General features: G+C 53.0%; 1 protein-coding gene across 3 annotated transcripts in view; it reads left to right on the top strand.

Moving 5' to 3' along the window:
* Positions 1-12,804, top strand: part of SRRM4 (serine/arginine repetitive matrix 4) — a 118,546-nt gene that overhangs the window by 76,787 nt on the left and 28,955 nt on the right. For all 3 annotated transcript variants that reach the window (XM_084868307.1, XM_084868306.1, XM_084868305.1), the window contains exons 2-4: positions 7,143-7,286; positions 9,411-9,497; positions 11,119-11,190. In XM_084868307.1, coding sequence (XP_084724433.1) covers positions 7,143-7,286; positions 9,411-9,497; positions 11,119-11,190 — 303 coding nt within the window. The remainder of the gene's footprint in view (positions 1-7,142; positions 7,287-9,410; positions 9,498-11,118; positions 11,191-12,804) is intronic.

Genomic DNA, 12,804 nt, shown 5'->3' on the forward strand with positions numbered 1-12,804 from the left:
GCCATAAAGAAGGAAGCCTTGCCATTTGAGACAATGTGGATGGATCCTGAGGGCCTTATGCTACCCTGTTTCCCCGAAAATAAGACAGTGTCTTATATTAATTTTTTCTCCCAAAGTTGCGCTAGGTCTTATTTTCAGGGGATGTCTTATCTTTCCATGTGCTAGGTCTTATTTTTGGAGGATGTCTTATTTTCGGGGAAATACGGGTAAGTGAAATAAGCCAGTCTCGGCTCTGGCCTTCCACCCTTCACCCCACCTTCTCTTCCAGCGTCCTGCCCCCTCTGCAGTTACAGGAAGTCACTGCTGTGTCCGGGTGATGCCGGGCCTTTGTACATGCCATTCTACTCTCCATACAGGTTCCAGGAAGCTCTCCATGGCACCCGCCCACATTGCCCAGGCTGGACTAGGTGCCCTCCCTGTGGTTCTGTGGTCCTCTGAGCTTCTCCTCCTCAGAGGACTCACTGCATGACTGTCCCTCCCAGCTGAGGGATCAGTCTTTCCCTCCCAGGCTGGAACTCCTTGAGGGCAGAGACAAGTCTTAGCTACTTTGGACCCTTGGAAGCTGATACTAAGTAGGTATTCAGTAAACAGCTGTTGTCTAGATGAATGTAGTAATGAGGGAAATGTCACTCTCATTCCGTTTCTCCTGAGATGAGCATGATTGTCCCACGTGCGAATGGTGTCGTTCTGAGGTTATCTCTGGAATGCCCAGTGTCCCCCAGGCTCCCGTGCTTTTCCCACCGTCATAGCAAAGCTCAGAGGCACAGCTCCTGCAGAGTGCCCCCGACCAGCTTAGTTCACCTTCCACAGGGCTTGGTACCAAGATTCCGGCCAGGATATTAACGGGACCAATCTGAAGCTCAGAGCCCAGCACAAATTAGCCATAAATCCATCTTGTCTGTGGGCTGGGTCAGCCAGGAGAAGCCTCGGGCTTTCTGGTGGACCCATGAGCGAGGGTCTGGGCTGTCATTCTCTCCCGAGACAGGCAGAGTACAGGTGTCTGGCCAGGTGCGGGGATGGGTGGGTTACTCCCGGCCATGGATGCACGTGTGGCCCAAGAACCCATTCATTCCTGTGTGTGGATGTGAGATTCAGGCCAAACCTTGAGTTGTAGCCTCTTCTCCAAACACACAAGGCAAGTCCCTGCCTTACAGGGTAGTTATAGCCCACTCACTATTTCCTCACATCTTCAAAGTGTTTGACAGATTGTCCTCCTTTATCCTCAGTTGGTTCTTATGCTGGTGTACTGGTTAATAATGGCGGATTTTGTAATCAAAGAAAATATGATAATTTCAAGAGAAACATCAAAAGGGCTTTATTCAAAATAATGTTCATCACTAGCTACACATTTCCCCCATCTTTCAGGTAATTTGTGGATACCGTCCCAATAGAACTTTTCTTGTTTTGAGGCAAACCATTCAGAGGCCCAATTTTCCACTTCTTCATACGTTTTGAAGTGCTGCTCAGAAAATGCATGTGCTATCGATCGGAACAAGTAGTCATCTGAAGGAGCAAGGTCTGGTGAATACGGCGAGTGGGTTAATACTTCCCAGGCAAGATCTTTTAACGTGTCTTTAACTGGTTTTGAAGATGGTGCGTCATCATGAAGCAAAATTACTTTGCCATGTCTTCTGGCACATTCTGGTCGTTTTGCTGTCAAAGCGTGGTTCAAATTGATTATTTGTTGTCGCTAGCAATCAGTATTAACGGTTTCTCCTGGTTTTAGAAGCTCATAATACACCACACCTTCCTGATCCCACCAAATGCAGAGCATTGTCTTCTTTCTAAAGCAATTTGGCCTTGTAATTGATGTTGATGGTTGACCTGGTTCAACCCATGATTTTGAGCATTTGGGATTCTCAAAATAAATCCACTTTTCATCACCAGTCACAATTTGATGCAAAAAAAAAAGACTTTCTTTCATGCCAATAGAAGCAACATTTTACTGCTGACTTTTTGGTTTTCCATTCTTCTTTCGTTCAGTTGATGTGGCACCCATTTTCCTCCCTTTAAAAGCTTTCCCATTGCTTGTAAATGATTGGAAATTGTTGGCTGAGCAACGTTTAATCTTTCTGCAAGTTGTTTTTGGGTTTGACATGCATCTTCATCCAATAATGCTTGTAATTGTTGGTCTTCAAACTTTTTCGGTTGACCTGGACGTTCTTTGTCTTTCACATCAAAATCATCATTTTCAAAGTGTTTAAACCAGAGTTCACAAGTATCTTGAGATGGAGATGTTCACCATAAGCTTCCCAAAGTATTCAGCAGCACTATCTTCAAAGTAAAGAAATGAATTATAACTTCCTGCAAATGTTTTGTGTGTGTTTTTTTTGGCACAAAATTTGACATTTTTTAAGTGTAAAAATATCTGTGATGTTAACACCTTCAGCAAATTTGACATAAGAAATTTTGAAGCTTGTTGTCAATACAAGAAAATAGCATACATACCAAATCGCATATGTATCAACATAATAATGTGTAACTCCATCTATTGAAAAAAATCCGCATTATTAACCGGCACACCTAGTAAACGCACAGGGCAGGCTGTTCTTGCCACTTACTCTTCTGGCTCTCAGTTTTTCCATCTGTGTAGTGGGGATGACCATGCGTACTCCTGGGTGTCTTTGAAAACTTCAATGAAATGATACACGGGAAGTGCTGACCCCAGGGTCCAGCATGGAGTGACATGGAAGGAGCACTGGGCTGGGGTCAAAAGGCCACGGCTCCAGCTGCTGGTCTAACATGAGTCACCCATGGAGTGGCCTTGGGCATGTCCCTTTGCCTCTTGGGGTCTCAGTTTCCCCTCTCCATGCCAGGTGGGCCGAGGCTGGGGGCCCTTCCCGCTCCCCTGCAACACGGTCCATCTCTGAGTGTTCACCTGGATTAGTGCAGGGCACGGAGACCTGCACCCAGCCCTGGGCCCAACAAGCACTTTGCTGGGAGAGAGACAGGCATCTTGGAGAGTTTTGCAGAAAGTTCAGCCCTGGCTCTTATCAGAGGCTGTAAATCTGCTGGTTGTCATGACTACGGGAGAGCAGCCACTAAGCTCCAGGTCGCTGATTAGCAGGAAGGGAGCGGGAGGCCTTGTGGAATCAGCACTCAGGCCTCCCTCTCTCTCTCCCTCCCTCCGTGAGGTAGAGCAGCCGCTGGCCTTTGACGCCACTGTGCCAGCCTCCCCTGAAGAGCCTGCCTTCTTTTAAGTTTTTTTTTAACGCAGCATCGAAGGGCCGTGGTAAAACGCATCCTTCTCAGCAAAGGTGGACACAGCGTTTTCTTAAAACCCTGCAAAGCCTGGCCCACATGGCTCAGTGGTTGAGCATCGACCCACGAACCAGAAGGTCACAGTTCGATTCTGGGTCAGGGTACATACAGGCTCAATCCCCAGTGCTGGGTGTGCAGGAGGCAGCCGATCAATGACTCTATCTCATCATTGATGTTTCTATCCCTCTTTCCCTCTTCTTTCCTCTCTCTGAAATCAACAAAAATATATAAGTATATATATATTTTTAAAAACCTGCAAGGATGCAGATTTGGAGTCAGGGAAGGGAGATGGGCGGGGCCACGAAGGGAGGGCAATTTTAAGTTGCAGTCAGACCACGATCCCTGTCTCATCAATGCATCACTAGGAGCTCCCCATCCTGGATTCTGAACCCTGAGAAGGCAGTGATGGATGAGGCATCACCTTCAACCTGAGCAGATGCCCCACCATCTCCCCCTGCCTGCAGATGACCCATGTCCCTGCTCTCTCCCTATGCAAAGTCACCAGGCCCTTCTGCCAGTGCCCAGGCTACTCACCGTGCATTCATTCACCGCCCACTTCCTCACGCCAGCTCTCCGAGTCTGCCTGTGACAGGGCCGCTCTAGTCTGGGTTTGTGTCTTATCTTCCTATAGTGCCCCAGAGTCGGAAACACCATCCTCCTGTGTGTCCACCTCATGATCTGCTGGGCCATCCCACCTCATGGATCGCTTTTCTAAGAGACAGCGGGTGGAGCAGAGCAGGCAGGGATGGGGCCTGTTGAGTAGACTGAGGCACTGGCTAGCTTACATCCACTAACTATAGCACACGGGGATTCGCTCAAAGTATCTCCAAAGCCCTTGCTAGCCTTTCGAAGCAAATGTTCTCTGCAGCCATGCATGAGCTCTTTAACTTATTCCTCGAACTTACGTTGCCGAGTGTTTGCTAAGCAGAAGGCTTGGGGCAGGAACACATGACCCTCCTCTCAGGGAGCTCACAGTTTAGTGTGAGAGAAGACGGTGAAATGGTCCTAGCCCATGGTGAAGAGTTGCAGTGAGGGTACCAAATGGATTAGTACATCCTGGGGAAGGGGTCAGACCGCCCGGGGTGTCTACCCCCCACATCGCCATGTCCGTCTGGCCAGCGGCTCAGGCATTAAACTTTGGCGTCCTCCTCGACCCCTCCCTCCCTACTCTTAGTCTCTTGCACCCCAATTTAGCCAGCAGCAAAGGACGCTAGCTCTACCTTCACAATGTGTTAGCATCTGACCACATCCCATCACTTCCACTGCTGCCCGCTGCGCTGAGCCTGGACTATTGCTGCAGTCTCCTCGTCGCTGTCCTTCCCTCTGTCCCATCTGTGTCTCCAGCCATTGGAGGGATCCTTCTAAAACGCAAACCAGACCGTACCCCTCTTCTGTTTAAGAGGTCCCTCACGCCGACCCCGGAAGACCCAGAGTTCTCCCCAGGACCGACAAAGACTGGTGTCTGATCTCCTCTCTGATCACTCTGGCCCTTGCTTGCTGTCCCTTGTGTATTCCCAGGCTCTTTGAACTTGTTGTTCCTTCTGCCGGGAGCACATCTCCTGCTTCCTGCCTAGGCCTGTGTAGAAGTCATATGTTACTGGGCAACAAATTACCCCAAATCTTTGTGGCTTAAAACATTAAACAGTTATGTCTCAGTTTCTGTGAGTCAGAAATTTGGCTGGGCAACTGGCTCACCCTCCCTCCTGTGACTGCGGTCAGATGCCAACCAGGGCTGCAGTCTTACCTGAAGGCTGGACTGGGACTGGGTCCACGTCCATGGTGGCCACTCCCGGGGCCTGGTGGTGCTGGCTGTCGGCAGGAGGCCGTGGCTCTCCTTCACCTTGGGCCTCTCCATGCGGCCAGCTTCCCTGGACGTGGTCAGCTCAAGAGTGTGGCCGAAGCTGCCTTTTTACCTAGACTTGGAAGTCACATGTTGTCACTCCTGCTGACTTATTCTGTTTTCCATAATTTATTGTATTTATTAAAAGTGAGTCACCAGGCCCTTCCCATACTCAGGGGAAGGAAATTAGGCTCAATCTTCTGGTGGCTGGAGTACCAAAGAGTCTGTGAACACAGGGCCAAACCATCACAGCTGCAAGGTTGGTCCCTAGCCCTTCAAGTCTCCACCCCGTTCCTTCCTCAGAAAGGTCTTCCCCGATTACTCTGCGCAAAATGGTTGTCACCCCTCCCACTCCCTAGTCCCATTTCTCTGATTTATTTCTCCATAATTTATTACCACCCAATAAGCCCAATTATTACTCACTTGTGTGTTTATTGCCTGTTTATTATCCCCTTCTGGAATGTAGACTCCTTGGTCATGGGGACATCTGTTGTGTTCACTGCAGCCCTGCACTAAGAGCTGACCTGGTCACATTGCCGACCCTCGGGGCATGGGCTTTTGTAAGTGCAGTCAGCCCCGGCCAGACAGGTGTTAGGGGAGGCACGCCTTGTTGGGGGCTGGGCAGAAATGGCAAACCTTGAGTTGTCTGAGAAGAGCCAGGACAGATTCCACATGGACAGACTGGCCTGGGCAAAGGCATGGAAGTGGGATCCTCAGAGGAGAGGCTGGGGGGGGAGGGGGGGAGAGAAGGTGCAGGGGACACAAGCTGAGCAGGATGGAGGGAGCTCAAGCAGCTGGCAGTGAGGAGGGCTGGGGAGCCCTGACCTGAATGTCCATTCCTCCAGGGCTGCAGCATCTCCCCGCTCTGCTTCTAAAGATGCACCGTAAGCAGCTGGCAGAGGTGGATGCCTTTACTGTCCTTCCTTCAATATTGACTGGGCTTGGCCTGCTCTCCTAGCAGCCCCGAGGAGCAGGGGGCTTATCAGATGCATTCATCCCGAGTCGTAAAACCAATCTTGATGCACTGGCTGCAGCAGAGGGGGGCATGAGAACTGCCGACGATGCTGATCGATGCCGGCCCTGGAGTCTGCGGGCAGGGCGGGCAGGGCAGGGGCTGCTGGTGGGCGCCAGATCCACCTGTGACTCTGGATTGCTGACTCCTCCTGCTTAGGAGCCAGCAGATTTGAGTGATAGACTCTTCAAAGATTGAGTAACTAGGCAACTTCTTTTCCCTCCCCGGGACTCAGAGAAGGAGGGGGAGCTCAGGGAACTGGCTGTGTTGTTTGGAGCTCATCTTAGAGGCAGAAGAGAGAACTTCAGGCCTTCAAATGGGTGGCCTCAGACCTGCTCTGGCACCAGGTGGGAGGGTTAGTTCCCAGGGAAGGAAAGGGAAGGAAGCAGACACTTTTTAGGTCTTCCTGTTCACTTACTTTATCTTCACCACAAATCAACAACATATGGCTGATATTATTCCCTATTTCATGACTTAGAAAACTGCAACTCAGGTCGAGGTCCTGTAGCCACTATATGGTGAAAGTGGTATTCAAATTCAGGTATCTCTATTCCATATACATATAAGGCAGAGGGGAGAAATGGAATTGAAATGGCAAAGAGGAGTTGGAACTAGTGATATCATGCTTTGGCCTCAAATTGTGTCTTGAGGAAGGAAGTGAAATGCTGGTTTCCAGCCTCTCGCTGTGATTTAGTCAAGATAGGGTTTGCTGAGCTGCAGTAACAAATAACTCAGCCTCAGTGGCTTCATCTAGCTAAGGCTGATTTCTGTCATGCAAACTCTGACGTGGTTAGGCATCTCCACTCCATCAGAGTGGCTGTGACGGAGGAACACAGTGAGACCTTACTGTGTCAAACTGGACAGGACATGGCATTCCCACCCAGAGGTTATTGGTCAAAGATAACCTCGTGGCCCCAAACTAACTGCCAGGGAAGCTGGGCTATGCTAGGGCATCTGAGAAGGTATGACGAGCTTTGCGAGTCTCTGTCACAGTCTAACACGTTTGCTTCCTTATTTCTGTTCCTGTAGGACAGAACCCCAGAACGGCCCCATGGCTCCAGGTCAGGATGGACCCTCTGGAAAGCTGAGCCAGCATCTGGCCACAGAGGCCTCGGGCACCAGCTGGGAGAGAGACAAGGCCTGCCGGGAGCGCAGTCCTGCGAGAGCACGCAGGTGAGGTGCTGCCCCCTCCTCCAGGCCAGAGAGAATGTGCATGTCGAGGAGGCAGAAATAAGCCTGTCTCTCTGGCCACTCCTCCCCTCGGGCTTCGCCAGCTCCTCTTTCCACCCTGACATCGGGATCAGCAAGCCTCCGCTCTCCCCAGAGGCAAGGGCTTTCTGGGTGTCACCCCATCTGAGTCTAGGACAGCGGTTCCCAAACCTTGCTCCCCTGGGACTCCCGGGTTCCAGAGAGAAATGAGTTATTGACTGAAACAAAGATCTTTCTGTTTCGCCCCTTAAGTATCCCTCCTTAAATACTTTGGATTCTTTTTTCTCTCAAATTCCCGGCCACTGTTACGTTAGGGAGTGTTTATATGAAAACAGACGATTTAACATGTGGCTACATTATTTCATCCACTCACCCCTCATTTGGCCACTCACCCACTATTCATTAGGCTCTTCCTCTGTCAGCACTCGTTGAAGGGAAGATTTGGAGGTGGCTACCCCAGTTACCGGAAGCCTGTCTGCTTCCGGAAATGCGTAGTGCCCTCCGAGTTTTCTCACATGGAAGTGCAGTTAAGCAGCTGAGTCGCAATCCCCTTGATATGTAGGTTTAACCCACGGAAACTGACTCTCTCGCAAATATCCGGGCTACTGGTCTATGATCTCTGTCCTGGCAATGCGGAGACCTTAGCGCAGGGGTCCTCAAACTTTTTAAAGTGGGGGCCAGATCACGGTCCCTCAGAGAGCTGGAGGGCCGGACTATATGAACTACTAATTCCTACTGTAACACCTTGGCTGCGCTCACTGCCCAAAAAACCTGGCGGGCCGGATCAGACTCCTCTGCGGGCCGCATGTGGCCCGCGGGCCGTAGTTTGAAGACCCCTGCTAGCGTTTGTTGTAACCACTTGATCATTTTTTCCCCCACTCACCAAAATGATCAGGTTCTCGGAGTAGAATTCAATATGGCAGCGTTTTACGCTGGTCTCGAGAGAGCTGGGTACTTTCCAAAAGCGTGGCCGCAGAAACGGGACGCAGAGGCGGTGGGTTCTGTGGGAAAGCCCTCAGGGCAGGGGCCACGCTTCGGGCCTGCAGCGCAGGCCGTAAGAATCAGCCCCTCTCACCGCGTCGGCGAGCACCCAGGCATGGAAAACGCTCGGCGTGTATGTCATAAGAGAATAAATGGTAGTTGCGTTATGGCTAATAAAGACAATAATATTCTTATTACTATGTCATTTTCCCACTGTGGTCCAGCTGGCTTGCCGTGTTTCGATTTCCAAGTGGTTTTTCATCCCCAACCACCTCCTTTTGCCACGGGATAGTATTTTTTAAAATATCCCTGGAGCCTGCCCCGATTAGAATAGGAGATAGCTCGACTCCATTTAGCTGCAGCCGGAGCATTTGAATTTAATTGAATGGGAAATAATTATTCCTGAAAAGCGGAGAGTTTTGAGGTTCTGCGGGGCGATATAAGATATGTATCTCATTACATTAGGCCTCAGCAAATATACTTTCCATAATCAGCTGCCACTTAACACAGGCGCCTCCTATTACATTCCAGCAGGCACTATACCCACCAGACGGATTGGGGAGGGAAGGGGCCCGGACTGCCGATTAATTATTTAAAAAGCGATTTATTTGCCAAGGTGGACCATTTGCAAGTTTGATAGTAAATCAATTAAGGAGCAGTTAGCCTCTATAATTTTGTTTTAAATAATCGGTTGGTGTTTAGGTAACGCACAGCGTCTGTCTCATTAGGTCGGCATTAACTCCTTATGTGAGGCGCTCAGGCAGGGGTCTTAAACTTTTTAAAGTGGGGGCCAGATCACGGTCCCTCAGAGAGCTGGAGGGCCGGACTATATGAACTACTAATTCCTACTGTAACACCTCGGCTGCGCTCACTGCCCAAAAAACCTGGCGGGCCGGATCAGACTCCTCTGCGGGTGGCATGTGGCCCGCGGGCCGTAGTTTGAAGACCCCTGGGAAGGGTGCCATTCCAGCCGCGAGGCGGTAATTAGGGGCCCACGCCACGCCTTCACCCTCTGAGGAGCTGGGTCCTTCTTCCCTGGGCGGCCACAGCCCTGAGGGGACGCGGGACCCCTGAGTCCTCTAAGGCCAGACTCTGTGCCCCCTGCAGCGCCTCCCGCGACAAAGACCGGACGCCACCACCATCCTCCCGGGGGAAGAAGAAGAAGAAGAAGTCCACCCGGAAGAGGAGAAGGAGGTGAGGCCCAGGGAGGGGGGCGCCTGGACGACGGGGGACGGGATAAAAAACGGGGGCCAAAGGGGCTTCAGAGCCAGTGACCCCTGGGGTTGAGTTCCTCTCTCTGCCTCTCAATTAGCTGTGCGACCTTGGAGAAGTCACTTCACCTCTCTGTTTCCACTTCTGTAAATGAGGGTAATTCCTACCTCTTGGGATTTTTGTGTGAATTAGTTGGAAACCCAGATGCGGAAGGCGCTGTCCGTGTCTGACACATAATGACCAGTTAACCGAAGCATCGTCATGACCGTGAATATTGATTTGGGTTTCTTTGTTTTGGGGGTTTTTTAGAACTCTCTCTGTGTGGAGGGCTGGCTAAGCACTGTGTCCTCCATAACCTCATCTACCCTTGATCACAGTCTACCCGGCAAGCATACTGTCCCCATTTTAGAGATGGGAATAGAAAGGCACCGAGAGGGGCGGCAAAGCCCCCAGGGACATGGCTCCGGGCTCCTCATTGGGCTCTGCCACGCCCACCAGCAGGGTTAAAGCCCAGGATAACGGGTGTTATATTTGTTCCAGCTATGGATTCTATTGTGTCCTATGATTTTTTTTTCTATGTACAAGTTCTTTTAATTCTTTTGTGTTTAAAAAGATTCCCAGATATTCTTCTAAGCTGCCGCTCATTAGACCCACAGTGGTGGGCAGAGACCTTAGAAGGGGGAGTTGAAAAACCCACCAAACCTGGGAGGTAGTATTCGAAGAAGCCTGCAGGGGGCAGCAGAGAGGAGTGTCTGAGTGACAGGTCCCAGGACACCCCTTTAGCCTCCTCCTAAGGGGCCCAGAGGGGAACGTGGATGAGACCCAGACTTCCAGATATTGTGCGGTGAGCGGAGGAATAGGGGCAAATGGCTTTTGCCTCTGGATCTCAGCTCGGGGGGCACATAAGAACACTTCAGAGAAGGAAAGCACGGCCATCAGGCTCCCCTGAGTCATTCTCAGCCAGCAAAGCCCACGAGGCTCGTGCGTGGGGACAGGCACTGTGACTCGGAGGACCGGACTGCCCTCCCCAGGCAGGCATGTTTGCTGGCCCTGCCAAGTGGCTTTGTGTGTGTGTGTGTGGGGGGGGGGGGGTGTCTGGTTTGGTTTTGGTTTTGTCTTTTTAATTGGTGGCCAACGTTTGGAAGCCAGGAGATGTCACATACATAGATGTTTTCTGGTGACTTCTATGGAAAGGGGCCTTTCTGGCAGCTGGGCTGCGGCCCCACACGGACCCTCGGCTGGCTCAGAAGCCTCCTTCAGCCGGTGCTCCCTGCTTGGCCACAGCCCCCACCACTCACTCCCTCTGCCTGACCCCGGCTGCTGCCTCCGTTGAGTGTGAAACTCCGAACCTTTTCCAGCCTTGTGCTTTGTCAGGGGGGAAATCAGAGAGAGCAGGGACCAGCCCACCGTGACCTCCTGAGTCTGTAGTAAGGTCCGGTTTGGAACTCGGGTCACCTGACCCTCAGCCTGACGTTTCAAACAAATACTTCGGTGTGTGTGTCACTGAGAGAGCTGAGGCCAGCGCCAGGGCTGGAAAGGGTCTTTTTAAAATCATCCCCGGCCTTTCAGAGCCCCCCTCTGACGGGGTTTCCCTCTCCCGCAGGTCCCCGTCCTACAGCCCGTCACCTGCCAAGAAGAAGAAGAAGAAGAGTTCCAAGAAGCACAAGCGGCGTAGGTACGGCCCCCTCCTCCCTCCTCCACCAGCAGGGGCGGCCCTCCTCCTCCCCTCCTCCCTCCCCTCCCTCCTCCGCTCCCTTCTCCGCTCCCTCCTCCGCCAGCAGGGGCGGCCCTCCTCCTCCCCTTCCTCCTCCCCTCCCTCCTCCACTCCCTCCTCCGTCAGCAGGGGCGGCCCCCCTCCTCTGCCAGCAGGGAGGTGTGGGGGTGGGGGGTGGGGGTGGAGATGGGGGCGGGGGGGGCAGGGGGAACAGGGGGGGGGCGAGGGGGGGCGGGGAGAGTGGTAACACCGAAGGGCATTCCTCCGGGAGCATTTCAGTTGCGTGGAGTGTTTCTTAGGAATTGCTCTTGTTGTTTGTCTTTGTCTCTTGCACAACCTGAGACCCTGGTGCGAGGGCCAGAGGCCCACTAAAGCCCCTCGGGCAGAGGGGACTGGGCGGGTCCAGGCAGGGGTGTGTCCCAGGACAGCCAGGCCTCCGTGAGGGTCTAGAACGGGGCGGGGGGAGGCAGATGGAACCCAAGCAGGACGCGCGGTCCCCGCTCCTGTGGGTGCCACAGCTGCTGCCTCTCCCCACCGCGGGCCCAGCCACAGGGAGACGGACTCGCGGTCGGTCCCGTGTCCACGGCGGAATCCTGCAAACAGGCTCTGGGATTGTCCCCCTGGGGCAGATCGGGGCATCTGAACTGGACCCACGTCCCACCGGGTCCCAGTCCGCACGCAGGCGCATACACACTCACAGGTGTGGGTCCTGGGCGGGCAGGAGAGTGGCCGGGGGCTCACAGAGGACGCAGGCTGTGTTTATGGGCCAGGCCGGCGCTCTGACCCCCAGCCTCTTCCCTCTGAGCAGCACCCGCCCGGCTGGCCCAGCTCACTGCGCCCGCAGCGTGTCTGCGGAATGATGGCTGGCTGACTGGAGACAGGAGCTGGGAGCAGAGGATGCATTGAGATTTTCTCTCTGCTCCATTAAAAAGGGTTCAAAAAAATTTTTTTTTTAATTCTACTTTTTACATCTGTTATCGAATGCCTTCCTGTGGCATGAATGAGGATTCTGGGCCCCCGGGAACAGAGCAGCCACCGAGACCCAGCCCCTCCCCTCGGGTTGCTCCCGTTTAGCTGGGGAGCTGGGTAATCGTCATGGGAGCGGGTCTGGCCTCGGGGTTTGGGGGGCAGCGGGGAGGCACCCACACAGCCTGGGCATCGGAACACGCTGCGAGGAGACGAGGCCGCCGGAGGGCACTCCGGGAATGAGCGGGGTGAAAGCTGTGTGACCTTGGGCAACTGAACTGACGTCTCTGCGCTTCGGTGTCTTTGTGAAATGGGTGTCAGTAGTGTCTCCCAGGGTTTGGGGGAAAGAGGCTGAGAGGGTGAGATGCTGGGCACGGAGCCTGCCCACAGTGAGTCCCACGTGTGGAACCTGGCTGTCCCATGCAGGCGACAGAGATGATGATGGTGATGCCAGTGATGCGTCCACAGCTGGGGAGGGACGGATGGCAGTGAGGCTGGGGGTGGGGAGGGACGGATGGCAGTGAGGCTGGGGGTGGGGAGGGGGCAGAGGACACCCTTAGTCACCCTCTCCAGACTCGCCCACCCTCCTCACACAGGGGTCACTGACAT

This window comes from Pipistrellus hanaki (genome assembly GCF_964339955.1).
Source record: "Pipistrellus hanaki genome assembly, chromosome: 19".
NCBI classification, from domain to species: Eukaryota; Metazoa; Chordata; class Mammalia; order Chiroptera; family Vespertilionidae; genus Pipistrellus; species Pipistrellus hanaki.